The sequence below is a fragment of the Ranitomeya variabilis genome, chromosome 4, assembly GCF_051348905.1.
Source record: "Ranitomeya variabilis isolate aRanVar5 chromosome 4, aRanVar5.hap1, whole genome shotgun sequence".
Taxonomy (NCBI): Eukaryota; Metazoa; Chordata; class Amphibia; order Anura; family Dendrobatidae; genus Ranitomeya; species Ranitomeya variabilis.
In genome coordinates this window covers 375,958,264-375,980,247 of record NC_135235.1, presented here as the reverse complement: position 1 = coordinate 375,980,247, position 21,984 = coordinate 375,958,264, and the positions used below count along the sequence as shown (strand labels likewise).

The following is a 21,984-nucleotide window of genomic DNA, read 5'->3' as shown; positions in this document are numbered from 1 at the left end:
GAGAACCATAATGGCAGGTCAGTTTTAGCATTTAGCGAACCTAGCAAAAAAGCCAAACAAAAAACAAGTGTGGGACTGAACTTTTTTTGCAATTTCACCGCACTTGGAATTTTTTCCCCGTTTTCTAGTACACGACATGGTAAAACCAATGATGTCGTTCAAAAGTACAACTCGTCCCGCAAAAAATAAGCCCTCACATGGCCAAATTGACAGAAAAATAAAAAAGTTATTGCTCTGGGAAGGAGGGGAGCGAAAAACAAACACGGAAAAATGGAAAATCCCAAGGTCATGAAGGGGTTAAGATTCTAGCCCACAATATACCTGTCTAAGACAGTTGCACTTTTTTCGGCTTTGGGCCACTGAGCCGGGAATGGGGGGTTGAGGTGTATCATTGGAAAAGCACACTGTGGCCTGTTTGCAGTCCAATCGCAAATCATAATGCACTCCATGTGCAGGTGACAAAAATTGAATGCTGCTTTTGTGGAAGCAGTGGGCCCCTTTATCTTTTGGGCCACTGTAGGATTGCATGGCAGCACCAATGCTATAGTATGTTCCGCCTTTAGATATAGGAATCTCTACAATGGCTTGAGAAAGCATTCACCGCTCCTTGGCATTTTCTATGTTTTCACTGGAATTTCACTATTTTTTTGTGAGTGTTTGCATCAGTTCATGTAAAGAATATGCCTACAACTGTGAACATTTGGTTTTCTTTTTATTGTGAAGCAAATAACAAACAGGTCAAAATAACTGAAAACTACAGTGTGCATTACTATTCACCGCCCCCCCCTCCCCAAAGTCCGTACTTTGTGAAGCCTGTTTTCTGCAGCACTTATAGCTGCAAGTTACTTTTGATAAGTGTATAAGCTTTCCTCATCTTGCCACTGGGATTTTTGCCCATTTGTCAAAACTGCTCTAGCTCCTTTAAGTTAGATGGTTACCTCTGGTGTACAGCAATCTTCAAATCTGACCACAGATTCTCAATTGAATTCAAGTCTGGGCTTTAATTATGGCACTCCAAAACATTTACATGTTTCCCCTTAAACCACTCAAGTGTTCCTTTAGCAATATGATTTGGGTCATTTTCTTTTTAGAAGGTGAACCTCTGTTCCAATCTTAAATCACAGATAGACTGAAGCAGGTTTTTCTCAAGAATATTCCTGTATTTCTCACAATCCATATTCTTCTCAACTCAGACCATTTTCCCTGTCCCTGCTGCCGAAAAACATCCCCACAGCATGATGCAGCCACCACGTTTCACAGTGGGGATGGTGTTCTTGGGGTTATGAGAAAGTGTTTACTTTGGTGGCCAAAAAGTAGATTTGTACTGTAGCAAAATATGCAAAAATTCAAAAGGGGTGACTACTTCCGTAACCCACTGTATGTGTTTCTATTGTTTTTTTTTCAATGTTTTATTTATTTCGGAAAAAACATGTCCATATATAAGTGGTACAGTAAGGGTATGTTTCCACCGTCCGGAAGCTCTGCGCTTTGGATGCAGTGGATACCCCGCTCCACCCAAAGCGCCGCCCCGTTATACATGCGGTGATTCTGGATGTCTTCATTGAGCACATGCGGAATCACCGCATCGTATTCAAAGACCGGGTTATTTATTTTGCGCAGATTAGATTAGATAGATAGATACGACACACCCCCTGACAGAAGTTATGTAGTTTATCTATGTTATGTAAATAAAAGCTTATAACCGGACATTAAATTCGTCCATTGGTTGTATAAATTATTCTTTTGAAAGCTGAAATCCTCTGAAATGTGGTTTAGGTTAAGAAAATAAATTGGCATCAATGCAGAAATATTGATCAGTTAATGGACACAGAATGGTCAGATTTTGGCAAGTTTTGTCGCCCACAGAAAGTAATGTGATATTCAAACAAATAATTAACTTAAAATACAAATATGTGTTGCATAACATTGGTGAATGAAGTTGTAGTGCTATTTGAGTCATATTCAATATTTTGTGTGACTTCCATGAGCTTGAAGGACTGCATCCATGCGGTTCAACAATGATTCACACAATTTATTAATGAAGTGATCAGGAATAGCAAAGAATGCAGTTTTACATGCCTCCCAGAGTTCAGCTAGATTCTTTGGTTTTGTCCTCCAAGCTTCCTCTTTCATCCTACCCCATGCTCAATGATGTTCATGTCTGGCGACTGGGCTGGCCAGTACTTGAGCACATTGATCTTTTTTGCCTGGAGGAACTTTGTTGTAGAGATGGATGTATGAGATGGAACACCATCCTGCTGCAGAATTTGACCCCTTTTATGATTTGGAATATAAGAGGTAGCTAATATTTCTTGATATTTTAGGCTATTGATATTTCCTTCCACCTTGCAAATGTTTCGCACACCCCCATACTGAATGTAACCCCAGACCATGATCTTTCCACCACCAAATTTACCTGTTTTCTGGGTGTACTTGGATCCATACGGGCTCCAGTAGGTCTCCTGCAGTATTTGCAGCAGCTGTGGTGTAATTCTACTGAAGATTAATCAGAGAAATCCACCTTCTGACACTTTTCCAGCATCCGTTTAGCAGGCTGTGGGACTTTGCAAATGCCACACGTTTTTTATTTGCCTTTTGTTTAATGCTGGCTTCTGGGCACTGATTTGATGGAGGCCATTTCGAGACAGAATCCTACAACAGAATCCTACAAACTGTTCTAGTTGACACAGGGACTTGAGGTGACCAGGCCTGTTGGAGCTCTGCTGCAGTGGAAGAGGGGTTTGCTTTGGATTTTCTAACCAACAAACGTTCCTCCTGAGCAGTTAGTTGTCTTGCGGGGTCTGCCGGACCTGGGCTTGTCAAACACATCTCCAGTCTCTTCAAACCTTTTTTTAATTCTTTGTACTTGATGCTGAGACACATTAAAGGTGCCAGCCACCTCTGCGGTGGATCTGGTCTTCAGCCTCTTGATAATCCAGGCTGGGTCGCAGTGTGGATTTTTGGCATGTTGTCAGAGCTCAAGTTGCAGTTTAAGTGAAGGTCTGGGGTGCTGGGTTTCTTTTTATACACACACACACTAATTAACCGATCATTTACTGAGCTCAGGTGAGGATGTAAACTAGGATTGGGTGCATTATATGACCAGGCGACAAAACTTTTGTCTTGCCAAACTCTGACCATTTTGTGTCCATTAACTGATCAATATTTCTGCATTGATGCCAATTTATTTTCTTAACCTAAATCACATTTTGCAGGGTTTCAGCATTCAAAATAATAATTTAGACAACCAATGGATGAATTTAACGTCAGGTTATAAGCTTTTATTTACATAACATGGATAACTGACATAACTTCTGTCAGGGAGTGTAGATAGATATATAGCTGTATCTCTCTATTATCTTTCTATCATCTTTCTATCTAGCTATCTGTGTGTAAACATTATTCTTCAATGGAGTATGTAAAAGAAGAGGTTCGACAAGTCTTTTTTTTTGTATATCTTTATTTAGCTTACAAAAACACACACAAATCCGCATGAAAAAAACGCATGAAAAACGAGGATGCATGCAGCGTCCAACCCACAGCGTTTACTGACCCTGGAAACATATCCCAATATATCTGCAAACAGGAAATCACTTTTTTTCCTTCCCAGAAGCCAACTTTCAATTAGCTTTATTTAAAGTGACAAAAAAAAGCACAAAAAAGCATGCAATGAAAAAACGCATTAAAAAACGCATGCGGAAAACAACGCATCAATAACGCATGACAAAAATGCATAAAAAACGCAGGTGACCTGCCAGTGACCTCAGGTACAGATTTGGTTCAGATTTTACCTGCATCAAATCCTGAGCAATTCCTGATGCAATCCTGACCGTGGAATCATACCCTTACTCTGGACTCTGTCTGGCCTCTGTTCACAGTTGTCCTTTTCAGAAGTGCACAAAACTGTGGCCGACAGCACATTCATGCAATCCTAAAAAGATGGACACCGCTGGATCACAGGTCCTATGGCGTAAAGAGTGCCTCCATCTGCCTCATTATAGGGAATCTTCAGTTGAGGGTTTCATATTTTAGAGTTTTACAAGTAAACCCTGGTGCACGAGTTCAGCGCAGAGCTCAGGACAAATGTGAGCCGAGATTTACTGCGATCTTTGGGAGGCAAATGAAAAAAAAAAAAATCAACAGCATGTGAAGAATTGTTTTTTATTTTTCATCATGATGTATAAGTGATTAGACAACTATTCTTCAGTTCGGTGCGATTACAGCGACACCAGACTTATATTGGGTTATGTTTAGGTGCTGTCACACACTACAACTAAAAGACGCTTTTCATTGCAAAAAAAAAAAAAAATAGTTTTTGCATCACTATATTTTGAGAGCTATAATTTTTACATATGAATTTCACCACATGCAGAATTACATAAGGCAGTTTTATTCTTTGGGTCAGTATAATTAGAGCAATACGACAGTTATAGTTTATGTTTTGGTCACTTTTACACAAAAAAAACCCTATTTTTTTTTAGAAAAAATATTTATTTTTGCATCGCTTTATTCTGAGAAACTGATACATAACTTATTTTTCCGCTGATTAAGCTGTATGGTGGCTTGTTTTTTGTGGGATAAGAGATCATAGATACCATTTATTTATTTATTTATTATGTTGTTCACTAAAGGGGTTAACTAGTGGGACAGTGTAGTAGGTCAGGTCATTCCAGACCAACCAAGTTTAACCTTGCACCAATATAAATTTACCACATATGGTAGGTTAAAGCTCCTGCATTGTAGCAGGTCAAGTCCCCATCTGTCAAACATAACTGCACAGACTGCTCATTGAATGCTATGCAGCAAACATAGTAGATTAATAAGTGCACCTATGGATTCTGGGTACCCCAGTCACATTGGAAAAATGAATATTAAATAAATATATGTTCCCTAACATATGTGGGGAAAAATAAAGGTACGGTAATAAAATAAAATGTCTCCAACACAAAAAAACTAAAGCAAATAAATCCCTATTTCCCCTCCATATGAAATATATTACATACATATAATATGTATCACACAAACAAGACTGAGGGGGGTAGTAGTAAGGAATTCATTCCTCTTCTAGGTCATGTAAGCCTCTTGAGGCTAAGAACAAACCTCTATAGACCTATACATTCTGGAAAAAAAGGTGCAACGTCAAAAGGGCAATAAAAAGCACTCAAGAATGCAATGAAAAAAATGCACGTAACCTAATATACTTACTGTAAATGGTGCAAAAAATTGCAACATCAAAAACTAAACAAAAGCTCATCATGGGATGCTGTTATATATGCAGATGCAAGGGGTTAACGCATATAGTTTCATATGTTACTATGTGAATTTGTGCGACTACTTACATTCTGTGACGAAAAAATTCAGCATGGTGAGGACCACAGTGTGACCACTGAACATGTAGTCTCCACAAGTATGTACTCCAGTAAGCGTCATACCAAACCCACTCCAGATTGCAAAGGCACGCTGAAGCTTGGCCCACATATTATCATACAGCTGAAATGACAAGTCACAGTATTCATTAAAAAACAGACAACATTTATTCAAGTGCTGCAGGTTTCATGCATTAAATACAGTTGAATCACCTAAAAACAATATAAAACTATAAAAGATATTATTTCATAATCCAGTTTGGTCTCCCTGGTGCATCCATAATACTGGTGTTTTGGTTTGTTTTAGGTTTCATGCATTAAGTAGATGACAGAAAAGGAGCACATCTTTAATTTGGTACAATTTATGATTACATCGCCATTCAGCTTTTAGACACTTCACACAAAATGGTAAATATGGGCATGAAAAGTGAGTAATGCACATAAAAAATGTTGCGCACATGCAACACTAATATATATATATATATATATATATATATATATATATATATATATATATATATATATATATATATATATATATATATATATATATATATATATATATATATATACACACAATGGTGTTCAAAAGTCCTGCATAGGCGTGAAGAAAACTATATGTTTCATACTTCTGCATCTCTACAGTGAAACTGGTGGAACATATATGTTCTTGTAATCCCTCATTGTATGCCATACTCATTTTTGAATGTCCCAAGTGTATAAATTGTTATGGTATGTGCATTTTTGATAATTTTTTTACAGCATAACCATACCTACACCAGTACAGTGTGTAGAATGGTGAACAGGTTTCTAAGTTCATTACCTTCCAATGAAAGTTCACACAGACTTAAATTTTACTTTTAAGATTTATTATTTTTTATTAAATTCAAAGTCCTGAAAAGGGCCTTTTGAGTGCATCTTAAGCTTCTAATACTTTATTGGCCAGCGTTTGCTCTTGAGCACCAGCTTGCATCTCTGTGGCATTGAGTGAACAAGCTTCTGGAGATGTTCACAAGTGATGTGGTTCCATGCCTGTACCAGAGCCTCAATCAACTCACTCTTGGTCCTTGGCTGTTTTCTAGATATCTGTAATGATACCTTGGCCACAAATTTTCAATTGGATTGAGGTCCGGGGACTGAGCTGGCCAGTCAATAGTAGCCACCTTGTTCTTCCAACACCATTGGCTGCCATACAGCCCCAGACCATTACTTTCATCGGATGTTTCACAGAGAAGCTCAAACACTCTGGCTTGTACTCTTCATGTGGGAACCTTCTCACATAAGACTTGCCATCATTTCCTAAAATGCAAAAAGTGCTTTCATCACTAAATAGCACTTTTTCCCACTCCTCCTTCCTCCATTTTAAATAGTTCAATGCCCACAGTTTTCACCTTTGTCTTTGTATGGCTGTCATCAATGGCTTCTTTCGGGCCTTGCACCCTCTCAATCCTGCTTCCAAACATCTCTTCCTAACAGTCGATGTTGCTACCTCAATATTGCACTTTTCTTGCTATTCTCACAGAAGCTGAGGAGAGGTGAGCTTTCGATTGGCAAGGGATGTTCTTATCAGTACTCTATCCTCCCTTTTAGTTGCCTTTCTGGGCCGACCAGATCTGGGCCTGTCCTGGGTAATTCCAAGCTGCTTATGTTTCTGCAAAATTCTTATGACTGTACTCTGATTACAACCGACCTTACTTGTGATCTGGGGGCCAGTATAACCCTCTTCATGTAGCACCACAACTCGCACACGATCCTCCACTGACAAAAATCTGAAGGCTCCCATCATAAAACTCTACAGTATGATTCACAAGATAGACCAACAGATAAAAGCAACAACCAAACAGCAAGATGTGATGCAATATGATTGGCTGCCATATCCAGGTTATGATTGGTCACAAGAACCTCATCTGTGATTGGCTAATTTTGGATCTGAAGCTGTACAATATTTAGCTGTGCTTTCAATTCCCATATTGTTGCAATAATTTCAGGCAAAACTGCTTCAAAAGATAAAAATATTACAGGGAGAGAATGCAAAATTGTATTCTGAGCAAAACCATATATAATATGTCATATTAGCATCAAAGATATTCGACAGAAAACGTTTAAAACTTGAAAAATCTATTTATCCTATGCAGGACTTTTGAACACCACTGTGTGTATGTATGTATGTATGTATGTATGTATGTATGTATGTATATATATATATATATATATATATATATATATATATATATATATATATATATATATATATATATATATATATATATATATATATATACATATATATAAATAAATACACACATGGTCGGATCATCATACCAAATCTCCTGGGCAGGGGAGGGGAGAAAGAGTATACAGACAGGACAGCATGGGATCACAGTTGCTGGTTTCTATAAGGAAAAACATTTCACTGCCTGTTTAAAAACTTTTTTTTTACCTCACAGGAAGGATCAGCTGTGATCTCATGCTGCTGTCTGTATACTCTTTTCCTTCTTCCCCTGCCCAGGAGATGTGGTATAATCAGACTATGGTCATGCATGGTCATACACATCAATTACAAGGGCACATTTACAAGATTATCTCGGGACAGGAACTTTTTTTTTCTTTAAAAAACACCATGACCACCATTATCACCCCCTCACTCCCCATGTGCAGCACAACACCCCCATAATCTCCCCTTGTACAGCACCACACCCCCTTAGCCTCCCTTGTACAGCACAACACCCCCATAGCCTTCCCTTGTACAGCACAACACCACCTTAGCCTCCCTTGTACAGCACACCACCCCCATAGCCTCCCCATGTACAGCACACCACCCCCATAGCCTGCCCTTGTACAGCACACCACCCCCATAGCCTCCCCATGTACAGCACACCACCCCATAGCCTCCCCTTGTACAGCACAACACCCCCATAGCCTCCCCTTGTACAGCACACCACCCCCATAGCCTCCCCATGTACAGCACACCACCCCCATAGCCTGCCCTTGTACAGCACAACACCCCCATAGCCTCCCCTTGTACAGCACAACACCCCCATAGCCTCCCCTTGTACAGCACAACACCCCCATAGTCTCCCCATGCCCATCCAAACATCCCGTACACATGAAAAAACACCACATACTCACCTTGGTCCCTTTCCCTGGCGCTCTGCTTGTCTCCTTGCCTCCGATGCGCTGACTCTCCGCACAGCAGCACACAGCTGACGCAATGAAATGAGGTCATCGCGTCAGCTGTTTCACACGCTGATTGATGGAGGAAGTGGCTGGAGGCCCCTCCTCCACCAATGCAGTCAGCGGCTCCTATGGGGACAACGGAGAAGGCGAGGGGGGGTGGGCACGGTGCGGCCTGTGGACCTCAGTTTTCCAGTCCCTCAGCATTCTCAGTCCGTGGGCTGGACTGAAACAGCCAAAGGGCTGGATGCGGCCCACGGGTGGCACTTTGCCCAGGTCTGACCTAGGCTATATTCATGGTGGATTTCACTTATTTCCACATGAATAAATAAATGTACCCCTTACCATAACCTTCAGACTGTAGTGACATTGGGAGTTACTTGCTATCTGATTGGAGATTAAAACAGTGCGGGTTGTCCAACATACACATGCAGACTAGCAGCAGTGTGGTGAAACTCCACTTGGTTAGTTCAATAGAAATCCAAATGTGGATCTGGGCATGAGTAGATGCCGGCAGTCTGTCTGCATCAGCTTAAGGTACCTTCACACGAAACGACATTATAACGATATCGCTAGCAATCCGTGACGTTGCAGCGTCCTCGCTAGCGATATCGTTTCGTTTGACACGCAGCAGCGATCAGGATCCTGCTGTGATGTCGCTGGTCGCTGAATAAAGTCCAGAACTTTATTTGGTCGTCCGATCGCTGTGTATCGTTGTGTTTGAAAGCAAAAGCAACGATACCAGCGATATTTTACACTGGTAACCAGGGTAAACATCGGGTTACTAAGCGCAGGGCCGCGCTTAGTTACCCGATGTTTACCCTGGTTACTAGCGTAAAATGTAAAAAAAACAAACAGCACATACTCACATTGCGTCCCCTGCAGTCTGCTTCCTCCTCTGACTCAGCGCCGCAAAGTGAAAGTGAAAGCAGCACAGCGGTGACGTCACCGCTCTGCTCTCACTGTACGGCGCTCAGTCAGTCAGGAAGTGGACGCAGGGGGACGTGAATGTAAGTATGTGCTGTTTGTTTTTTTTTTAGATTTTACGCTGGTAACCAGGGTAAACATCGGGTTACTAAGCGCGGCCCTGCGCTTAGTTACCCGATGTTTACCCTGGTTACCAGGGGACCTCGGCATAGTTGATCGCTGGAGAGCGGTTCTGTGTGACAGCTCTCCAGCGACCAAACAGCGACGCTGCAGCGATCGACATCGTTGTCGCTATCGCTGCAGCGTCGCTTCGTGTGAAGGTACCTTTAGTGTGAAGCATCATGTAACGCACCAGCACAGAGAGCACATACGTGGTTGTTCTGGATAATCTTAAGAATTCAATATAGTCAGTAAAACGGTGTTTGTTGGTATATTATAAATTACACATAGAGAACTGAGGCAATTCTAAGGCCACGTCCTCACAACATTTTTGCCTTATGTTTAGTGTGTACTAAACTGATGTATACACTAAATGCGCATTTAGGTCTACTGCCAGAAGGAAGACGAAAATTAATTGCCTGTTTAGATTCTGTCTGGCTAATATACCTTTCGAAACATACACAAAAAAAGGCTGGTGTTAGGGTTTCCACGGTCAGGAATGGCTCAGTATTTGCTCAGGATTTGACGCAGGTAAAATCTGCATCTGAGGTCACTGGCAGGTCACCTGCGTTTTTGATGCGGATTTTCATACGTTTTTTTACGCAGATTTGTATGTGTTTTGTAAGCTAAATAAAGATATACAAAAAAAAGAATTGTGATGTAATTTCCTTGTCCAATCTCTTCTTTTACATACTCCATTGAAGAATAATGTTTACACACACTGATAAATAATAGATCCATTATCTATCTATCTCTATAAGAAAAAAAGAGAATTAGAGCAGCACAAAGAAAAAGTCCGGGTGCAGAGCCCCCCAGGCAAATACCAAACCTCAATTATAAAAAAGAAAAATTGGAGGCAGCACACCGTTTGTAGTGAAAAAGATCTATCTACTGTATCTCTATAGCTACCGTATATATATCTATTGATATATCTATCGATAGATAATAGATTGATAATAGAGGGATCTATAGATGTATAGATCTATAGATACAGTGCCTTGCAAAAGTATTAGGCCCCCTGGAACTTTTCAACCTTTTCCCACATATCATGCTTCAAACAAAGATACCAAATGTAAATTTTTGGTGAAGAATCAACAACAAGTGGAACACAATTGTGAAGTTGAACAAAATTTATTGGTTATTTTAAATTTTTGCGGAAATTCAAAAACTGAAAAGTGGGGCGTGCAATATTATTCGGCCCCTTTAACTTAATACTTTATTGCACCACCTTTTGCTGTGATTACAGCTGCAAGTCACTTGGGGTATGTCTCTATCAGTTTTGTACATCGAGAGACTGAAATTCTTGCCCATTCTTCCTTGACAAACATCTCGAGCTCAGTGAGGTTTGATGGAGATCGTTTGTGAACAGCAGTTTTCAGCTCTTTCCACAGATTCTAGATTGGATTGAGGTCTGGACTTTGACTTGGCCATTCTAATACCTGGATATTTGTGAACCATTCCATTGTAGATTTTGCCTTATGTTTGGCATCATTGTCTTGTTGGAAGACAAATCTCCGTCCCAGTCTCCGCTCTTTTGCAGACTCCTATAGGTTTTTTTCAAGAATGGTCCTGTATTTGGCTCCATCCATCTTCCCATCAATTTTAACCATCTTCCCTGTCCCTGCTGAAGAAAAGCAGGCCCAAACCATGATGCTTCCACCACCATCTTTGACAGTGGGGATGGTGTGTTCAGGGTGATGAGCTGTGTTGCCTTTATGCCAAAACATAACGTTTGGCATTGTTGCCAAAAAGTTCGATTTTGGTTTCATCTGACCAGAGCACTTTCTTCCACATGTTTGGTGTGTCTTCCAGGTGGCTTGTTGCAAACTTTAAACAACACTTTTTATGGATATATTTGAGAAATGGCTTTCTTCTTGCCACTCTTCCATAAAGGCCAGATTTGTGCAGTGTATGTCTGATTGTTGTCCTATGGACAGTCTGTCCCACCTCAGCTGTAGATCTCTGCAGTTCATCCAGAGTGATCATGGGCCTCTTGGCTGCATCTCTCATCAGTCTTCCCCTTGTTTGAGATGAAAGTTTAGAGGGACTGCCGGTCTTCGTAGATTTGCAGTGGTATGATACTCCTCCCATTTCAATATGATCGCTTGCACAGTGCTCCTTGGGATCTTTAATCCCTTCTCGACCTGTGATGCAGTGTATGCATCATGAAAACCTGTGCTAATCCGACCTGTGACGAAGCATATGCGTCATGGTCGGATCGCACTCCAGCAGGTCGGGTGAAAGGGTCAATTGAAATTTCACCCGCCCTGCAGGTACAGGAGGAGTTGTACTTGAGCCCGGGGGAGGGCCTTTGCACCCCCGTGGCTACGATCAATCTGATTGGCTGTTGAAGGTGAAACAGTCAATCAGAGCAATGGTAATATTTCACCAATGAAAATTGGTGAAATATTACAATCCATCCATGGTCGATGCTGCAGTATCATCGGCCACGGCTAGAGACCCCCATCTGGCCCCGCCACCGACGGCGATCTGCCACCGTCATCAGTCTTTCCTCCCCTCCGTCCTGTCCTCCGCTCACCCCGCAGTCCGATTTCACCCCGCCGTATCTACCGAGTCCCGGTGCCCATCCGTCTTCTCTATGGGCGCCGCCATCTTCCAAAATGCCGGCAGGCAGATTCTTTCCAGGTACATTTTGATCACTGTGATAGAACCTATAACAGTGATCAAAATAAAAAAAATAGTAAATAAACCCCCCCTTTATCACCCCCATAGGTAGGGAAAATAATGAAATAAAGAAAATATTTTTATTTTTCCACTAGGGTTAGGGTTGCAATTAGGGTTATAATTAGGCTATGTGCACAGGGTGCGGATTTGGCTCCGGATCCGCAGTGGATTGGCAGCTGCGGATTCGTAGCAGTTTTCCATCACGTTTACAGTACCATGTAAACTTATGGAAAACCAAATCCGCTGTGCCCATGGTGCGGAAAATACCGAGCGGAAACGCTGCGTTGTATTTTCCGCAGCATGTCAATTCTATGTGCAGATTCTGCAGCGTTTTACACCTGTTCCTCAATAGGAATCCACAGGTGAAATCCGCACAAAAAACACTGGAAAACCGCGGTAAATCAAACGCAGTGCGTTTTACCTACGGATTTTTCAAAAACAACGCGGAAAAATCTGCAAACAAATCCGCAACGTGGGCACAGGGTTAGGGTTGGAATTAGAGTTAAGATTAGGGTTAGGGGTGTAATGGGGTTAGGGTTAGGCTTGGGGTTAGGGCTGTGGTTAGGGGTGTGTTGGGGTTAGGGTTGTGTTGGGGTTAGGGTTGTGATGTTTAGAGTTGGGATTAAGGTTAGGGGTGTGTTGGGGTTAGTGTTGGAGTTAGAATTGAGGGACTTCCACTGTTTAAGCACATCAAGGGGTCTCCAAATGTGACATGGCACCACCATTGATTCCAGCTAATCTCGCATTCAAAAAGTCAAATGGTTCTCCCTCCCTTCCGAGCCCCAATGTGCACCCAAACAGTGGTTTACCTGAACTTATGGAGCATAAGCATACTCAGGAAAAATTGCACAACAACTTTGAGGGTCCTGTTATCCTTGGGAAAATAAAACAATGGGGGCTAAAAAATGATTTTTGTGGGAAAAAAAATATTTTTTATTTTTATGGCTCTGCGTTATAAACTTCTGTGAAGCACTTGGGGTTCAAAGTGCTCACCGCACATCTAGATTAGTTCCCTGGGAGGTCTAATTTCCAAAATGGGGTCACTTGTGGGGGAGCTCCAATGTTTAGGCACACAGGGGATCTCCAAAAGCGATATGATGTCCACTAACGATTGGAGCTAATTTTTCATTCAAAAAGTCAAATGGCGCTCCTTCCCTTCCGAGCCTTGCCGTGTGTCCAAACAGTGGTTTACTCCCACATGTGAGGTATCGGTGTACTCAGGAGAAATTGCCCAACAAATTTTAGGATCCATTTTATTCTGTTGCCCATGTGAAAATGAAAAAATTGAGGCTAAAAGAACTTTTTTGTGAAAAAAAGTACTTTTTCATTTTTACGGATCAATTTGTGAAGCACCTGGGGGTTCAAAGTGCTCACTATGCATCTAGATAAGTTCCTTGGGGGGAGTCTAGTTTCCTAAATGGGGTCACTTGTGGGAAGGCTCCAATGTTTAGGCACACAGGGGCTCTCCAAACGCGACATGGTGTTCGCTAACGATTCAAGCTATTTTTTCATTCAAAAAGTCAAATGGCGCTCGTTCCCTTCTGAGCTCTGCCATGTGCCCAAACAGTGGTTTACCCCCACATATGGGGTATCGGCGTACTCGGGACAAATTGTACAACAACTTTCGGGGTCCAGTTTCTCCTTTTACCCTTGGAAAAATAAAAAAAATTGTTGCTCAAAGATCATTTCTGTGACTAAAAAGTTAAATGCTCATTTTTTCCTTCCATGTTGCTTCTGCTGCTGCTGTGAAACACCTGAAGGGTTAATAAACTTCGTGAATGTGGTTTTGATAACCTTGAGGGGTGCAGTTTTTAGAATGGTGTCACTTTGGGGTATTTTCAGCCATATAGACCCCTCAAACTGACTTCAAATGTGAGGTGGTCCCTAAAAAAATGGTTTTGCAAAATTTGGTGTAAAAATGAGAAATCGCTGGTCAAATTTGAACCCTTATAGCTTCCTAGCAAAACAAATTTTGCTTCCAAAATTGTGCTGATGTAAAGTACACATGTGGGAAATGTTATTTATTAACTATTTTGTGTCACATAACTCTGGTTTAACAGAATAAAAATTCAAAATTTGAAAATTGCGAAATTTTCAAAATTTTCGTCAAATTTCCATTTTTTTTCACAAATAAACGCAAAAATTATCGACCTAAATTTACCACTAACATGAAGTCCAATATGTCACAAAAAATCGCTAGGATCCGTTGACACATTCCTGAGTTATTACCTCATAAAGGGACACTGGTCAGAATTGCAAAAAGTGGCCAGGTCATTAAGGTCAAAATAGGCTGGGTCATGAAGGGGTTAAAGTTTTGGAAATCATTTTGTATCCAAATCCGGCTTTAAACTTCTCCACAACAGTATCAAGGACCTGCCTGTTATGTTCCTTGGTCTTCATGATGCTCTCTGTGCTTCAAACAGAAGCCCGAGACTATCACAGAGCAAGTGCATTTATACAGAGACTTGATTATACACAGATGGATTATATTTATCATCATTAGGCATTTAGGACAACATTGGATCATTCTGAGATCCATAATGAACTTCTGGAGTGAGTTTGCTGCACTGAAAGTAAAGGGGCCGAATAATATTGCAAGCCCCACTTTTCAGTTTTTGAATTTCCACAAAAAATTAAAATAACCAATACATTTCGCTCAACTTCACAATTGTGCTCCACTTGTTGTTGATTCTTCACCAAAAAAATTACATTTGGTATCTTTATGATTAAAGCACGATATGTGGGAAAAGGTTGAAAAGTTCCAGGGGGCCGAATACTTTCACAAGGCACTGTAGATAGATCTATAGATGTATCTACTGTGAGGTAGTGACCTCTGTTACAGCTAAGGAGTGCTGTTTATGCACCTCAGAATGCACACGGAGGCGTAATGAGGCCATGAGGGGGTATTGCGGTCACAGGTGTAGCTGTGATTGGAATGGTGAAGCAGTGACCAATGACACAGGTAGGGGTCGCTGTGTGTTCTGCCCAGGATGTGCATGGGAGCGTATGACGTCCATAGGTTGTGCATGGCAGTCACAGGCGTAGCGGTGACTGCAATGCAGTTTAATAATGAAAATAAGTGTTAGCATTGGACATGTTATTGTACAAGACGGATTTAACTAACACCTGCTCTGCTCTCTATGTTAATGGTGCAGTCCGTTTCATTTTCGGTCCAGGTTTTCCATGTGGCAGGGAGCCACAGGTTTGTTTGTTAAAAACCCTGCAGTGAAGGGTATGGGTGTGTCAGGGCCAGAGTCAGTCTAGTGTGTGCTATTGTGCAGAACAGTTGGTGTTGCAGAGCACAGCCTGCAATCAGAGCCAATAGGACTGGCACCCACAGCGTACACAGCTATGCAAGTCGTCCACAATAACTGGTCGCGAAGGTGGATGTCCTGTGCCCGAAGGAGGACTGGCGTGTGTAATGATTGCAAACCAGAGAGTATGGTTCCCGGCTGCGATCCGGAGGATATCCTGGACTGTGTACGGCTGTGTGAGTAATGAGACTGTGATACAGCAGTGCAGGACACCCACCGAAACTGGGCAAAGAGAAATCTGGCATGTGTAGTGTCTGAAACATATAAAGCCGTGTACTATGTAGTGGTGTGAACTGAGCACTAATGATATGCACTTGTGTGTGAAATGGACTTTAATGCTGGGAGGAAACACACTAAAGAGACTTTTGTGTTGGAACTTTGTGGGTCACTGCCTCTTCACTGCGTATGGGTGCTACCGCAGCATTACACTGTAGATAATACCAAACCCTATGTTTAGTAATAAACATAATAAAATGGTACATAAAGAGTTAGGCCAGAATCATACATGCAAGAAACACGGACGAGTCTCGCATCTTAATACCCGGCATTACCAACGGCACTCTGGAGCGGAGCGTGCGGCTCAATGTATTTATATGTAGCCGCACGCTCCGCTCCCGAGTGACGAAGGCAGTGTCGGGTATTAAGATGTGTGATCCCGGCCTTAAATAAAGACACACACAAAATCTGCGTTAGGCCTGGGTCACACTTGCAGGAAATTCGCATGACTCTCCCAACTCAATACCTGGCACTGCCGCCGACACTCAGGACCGGAGTGTGTGGCTGCATGTATTTTTATGCAGCTGAACGCTTCAATCCGAGTGCCGGAGGCAGCGCTGGGTACTGTGGTGCAAGACTTGTGCGAGTTTCGTGCAAGTGTGATCCCGGCCTTAAATGCAGTATCTGTTTAAATGTAAGAAAAAAAAGGCGTGGGCTCCCGCGCAAATTTCTGAGCCACAGAGGGAAAGCCAGCAACTGGGGGCCGATGTTTATAGACTGGGAAGCGGGCAACACCCATGGGTCTTCCCAAGCTATGAATATCAGCCAGCAGTTGTATACTTAGCCTTTACTGGCTATTAAAATAGGGGGACCCCCCAAAAAAAAAAAAAAAAATTACGTGGGGTCCCCCTATAATTAATAGCCAGAGAAGGCTATGCAGACAGCTGCGGGCTAATATTCACAGCCTAGGAAGGGGCCATGGATACTGGCTGCCCTCTGGCTACAAACACCAGCTCACAGCCACCCCAGAAATGGTGCATCTCTAAGAGGCCAAACCCGGCGCTTAGCCTCTCTCTTCCCACTGCCCTATAGAGGTGGCATATGGGGTAATAAGGGGTTAATGTCACCTTTGTAAGGTGACATTAAGCCGGCTTAGTAATGGAGAGGTGACACCTCTCCATTACTAATCTTATAGTTTGTAAAGGGTTAAATAAACACACACATGCAGAATAAAGTATTTTAATGAAATAAAACACCACACATTTTTCCCATTTTATTATACTGGTAATCAATGCGACGCCCTCGATCTCCTGAAAAAAAAACAAAAAACACACAAATACTCCCTGGTCCGACGCAGTCCTTAATAACATGTCCCATGACGAGTCCAGCTCTGCTACATCTGGATGCTTGACATCCAGACATAGCAGAGCTTGTAGATGACCAGCGGAGATCTCCAGCGATCACCTACACACTAGTTCTCGCAGTCAGATGACCGTGAGAACTAGCCTAGGGTGACAAGAGATAACCCCCAGTCACGTGCACGGCAGTTCTCGCGGTAAGCTAAGTTATCGCGAGAACTGCAGTGGACTCAGACTTCCGGTGGTGGGACAGGTAAGACCTTATTTAAATTAGTAGGCATGCGTAGTAAGCTGCGTTTTCGCAGTTATTACGCATGTGACTAATCATTAGATGCAGTTTTACTGCATCTAATTATAGTCTATGGGAAATTTACGTTGCGGGACGGAGCGTCTCCGCATGGTACATAGACATGCTGCCTTCTATAAAGATGCGTCACATGTCCGGATACACAGGTCTGCCGCCTGCGTCTCTGAACGCATAGTGGAGATGAGATTTCATGAAATCCCATCCATTATGCTGTAACATCTGGAAGCTTCGGATGTACACAGCGTCAAACCTGCAGTGTTTACGGACCGTGGAAACACAGCCTTAGATTTTACAGTTTTGAATAAGATGTAAACTCTCAGCAGTATTGATCCCAGTAGAATAGTATTATTCTTTACTGCTGCTATATTGCGCGGCTGCAGTCCGACACTCTAGCGAATGAATATTACCATACAATATCACATGCAGTATCTAAAAATTTACATTGGCCTCCGCAACATGTTTTACCACCCTGGTGTCATCAGGGGAATGATCCACAATAAGACAGACTTTTTAAAGATTTGCTTATGACCTCATCCAGAGTGCAAACAATAATACTATTCTACTGGGACTTATCTAGATGGGAATCAATGCTACTGAGAGTTTATATCCCACTAGTTAACCATATCTAATCGCATTATGTGATTTTAATAAATTAGTGCATTATTCCCTTTTATTAAGTGTACAAAAGAGTTATCGTCATCTCTAAGATCCTATCCCAACATGTAGTAGGTATAATATTAATATTCGCAAATTCCTCCAATTAGAAAGGTAGTATAGTTCTTCTGATTCGCCATGTCTCTTTCCTCATGTGCAGCCATTGCAGGACCTTTGATATCCATGGTAACGGCCACCGATACAGTTTCAGTTAATTAGCTAGCTGCTAGTGGTCGTAACCATGGATACCTAAGGTCCTGCAATGCTTGCACATGAGGAAAGGAACATTTCTAATTGGAGGCATTTGCTAATATTATTACACCTACTAAATATTGGGATAGGCTCTTGGAGATGGCAATACCCCTTTAGTAAAAGTTAAATTTTAACAGGGTTCAATCTAGGTTTTTTTTTTGCCTTTTGCAAACTGTAAATATCTTAATTATCCCTATGGACTGTGGAACAGTTCTCTACAGTTCATAGTTTGTCCAGATGGGCACAGAAACCTAGTGAACTGAACAAATGAACACGTTCAGAGAGAAGACACAAGTGAAGTTAATTTGAACTCTGTCTAATTGTATTCTATGGCCCCTCGGTGGATCGTCTGAATTCCGTTTTTAGGTGGAATGCAGATAGAACCACAGAGAGGCACTGCAGAAATGAAGGGTGAACAGGGCATTAGAGATTGGAAAAATGTCATTGTACTATAAAAGTAGTAGGGCACTTATCTATGGATAATTAATGCTATACCATTTTAAAAGTGTCTTACCTTTCCTGAACACTGCAAATGTTCACCAGGAACAGATAAAGAGGTAACAAACATGGTTACGCATCTCAAAAGAAAAACCGTTCCCATCAAGCTACAAAGTCGACGTAAAAGGATAGACCTGGAAAAAGAGGAAAACATAACAGTCGGAGGCATGTTTATTGTGTATTTTCTCATCCTCGATTCCATGTGCAAAAAAAATTATTACAGTAAGAGTAATTATTCAGAATCATTACTTGCAGATTAATGAGCAACTAAACATCATCAGTGGTTTTTTCACATTTGGCAGACACTTTAATTGCATAATACAGAAAATTCCCAGCTTTGAGTAAAAAATTCCAAACTTTTATTACCATATATACTTGTGTATAAGCAGAGATTTTTTGCACATTTTTTGTGCTGAAAACGCCCCCCTCGGCTTATACATGAGTCCTTGTCCAGAAAGTCAGCGGGGGAGGGGGAGCGGCGGAGCAGCAGCAGCAGGAGACGGTAGCTGTGGCAAAGTGACAGCTGCAGCCGCCGGCTTCCAGAAGACATCATACCCACCCTCCTGGCATCGTCGCTGCATCACAGTACCTGCATCTCCTTTGTCACGTAGTACCGCTCATTAAGAATGAATATGCATGCGTCTCCACTCCCATAGGCGTGGAGCGCATATTCGGCTTATACGTGAGTCAACAAGGTTACCCAGCTTTCCGTGGCAAAATTAGGTGCCTCGGCTTATACTCAGGTCAGCTTATACTAGAGTATATACGGTACATCTTATTTTAAAATATTCCAGTATCAGAGAACATTGTGGGAAAAAAGCAACTCATTTCGAGTGCAATTCAGTGTTCTTTGTCGAAGCTTGATCAAAAAAAGCATCCCATAAACTTGAATACCATAGAGAACTAATCAGAGATGATGTTATAAATCACATGTTGAGCATGGGAAGGGTTAAAAATGAGGCAGTAAAACCAAAGTGGCATAAAGTCTACTCAATCCAAGCTTCTGACACAGAATAGGTCTAAACATGGAGGGGATGTGAAAAACATCTACACAAAATACGGGTAGTTTCTGTGACGGTCTGGACAAGCGTAGAGAAACCACGAGTGCTGTGGACACAGTAAGCCAAACCTCCGAATCAGACTCCACAATTTCACACAGAAATATTCCCAAGTAAAGCCACATAGCCCAAGATTGGTCTCATTTTGTGTGTGAGCTGCTGCTGAATGATGATTCAACACACATTTTTTTACATCCATTATTAATGTGTATTACATGTCCACAACGGTATTTATTATTCAGATGGAACCCTCTGCAGAAGATTTAATATATAATGAGGCAGATAATAATAATCTTTATTTTTATATAGCGCTAATATTCCGCAGCGCTTTACAGTTTGCACACATTATCATCGCTGTCCCCGATAGGGCTCATAATCTAAATTCCCTATCAGTATGTCTTTGGAATGTGGGAGGAAAACGGAGTACCCGGCAGAAACCCCTGCAAACACGGGAAGAACATACTAGCTCATTGCAAATGTTGTCCCATCTTAACCCAGGACGTCAGCGCTGCAAGGCAGATGAGACACTGTGGACACAGTCTGGCCAGTAATCCAGCGGTGTCCGTCTTTTTAGTCGTGTCTAAAAGCATGGTCCTCCACAGTTTTGCACACTTCTGAGAACAAAGAAACTACTGAACAGAGGCCAGTCGGAATCCAGAGTAACTCTGCTGCCTCATTATACTAAATGGAACCCTCAGAGTTTCATCTGAATCACATCTCGGAGATTTAGACTGGAACTCCAAAATAAGTGCTCAGCGTTATGCAAAATGTTCCCTGTAAAAGCTTCAACCCAATCCCCCCAAAAAAACAGCAAGCCCCCATTCAGGTCCGTCACCTACAGTTGTGCTCAAAAATTTACACATCGCAGCAGAATTTTTGCTTTCTTGGCCTTTTTTCAGAGAATATAACTGATAACACCAAAACTTTTTCTTCCCTCATGGTTAGTGGTTGGGTGAAGCCATTCATTGTCAAACTACTGTGTTTTCTGTTTTTAAATCATAGTGAGAAACCAAAACATCCAAATGAAAAAACAAATCTTCGAATCAGTTGGTTCCGTTGAAGCGTTCCTGAGTTGTTACCTCAAAGCGACACTGGTTAGAATTGTAAAATTTGGCCTGGTCATGAAGGTGAAAACAGGCTAAGGGGGTAAAGGGGTTAACTTAACAATAAAAAAAGGGGACTTTAGAAGTATCATCACAAAGAACACATCACTCCCAACATAAATAATAAATATATGAGCACTGGGATTCTCCGTCAATCTAAGGCCGGCGTCACACTAGCGAGTTTTACGGACGTATGAGAGGTGCAGAAAATACGGATTGCATACGGTACAATTATTCTCTTTGTCCCAGCTCCTATCTGCCGTATTTTACTGATCCGTATTATACGGTCTTGTACGGCCATAGAAAATCGCAGCATGCTGCGTTTGTCACCGTACTGCGCAAAAAAATCGCCAATGAAAGTCTATGGGGGCGAGAAAAATACGGATTACACACGGACCAGCAGTGTGACTTGCGAGAAATACGCAGCGGTGTTCTATAGAAAAGCCGGTAATTCAGTTGCCGGCTTTTTCTTTCTCCTTCACAAACCCGACATGATATGAGACATGGTTTTCATACAGTAAACCATCTCATATCTTTTTTTTTTTTTTTTCATATTCCACACTACTAATGTTAGTAGTGGTAATCCACCTGAAGACCCTCGTCCTGTAAAAAAGGTAACATAAAAAAATCAACAATATCCCATACCTTCCGTCGTTCTGTCAGTCCCACAATGTAAATCCATCGGAAGGGGTTAAATCATTTTACAGCCAGGAGCTGTGCTAATGCAGTCGCTCCTGTCTGTAAAATGTTGTGAATGAACAACTGCATTACATTCATTCACAACATTTTACAGACAGGAGCGACTGCATTAGCACAGCTCCTGGCTGCAAAATGATTTAACCCCTTCAGATGGATTTACATCGTGGGACTGACTGAACGACGGAAGGTATGGGATATTGTTGATTTTTTATGT

General features: G+C 41.7%; 1 protein-coding gene across 6 annotated transcripts in view; it reads right to left on the bottom strand.

The window, feature by feature from the left end:
* SAMD8 (sterile alpha motif domain containing 8) overlaps positions 1-21,984 on the bottom strand; it is a 160,261-nt gene that overhangs the window by 12,623 nt on the left and 125,654 nt on the right. For 5 of the 6 annotated variants that reach the window (XM_077250768.1, XM_077250771.1, XM_077250767.1 and 2 more), the window contains 2 exons: positions 18,927-19,044; positions 5,340-5,490 (listed from right to left, as the gene is read on the bottom strand). In XM_077250768.1, the coding sequence (XP_077106883.1) occupies positions 5,340-5,490; positions 18,927-19,044 (269 nt within the window). Of the gene's footprint in view, positions 1-3,492; positions 4,108-5,339; positions 5,491-18,926; positions 19,045-21,984 lie in introns of those variants that run through there. The other variant, XM_077250772.1, reaches the window with a different exon arrangement.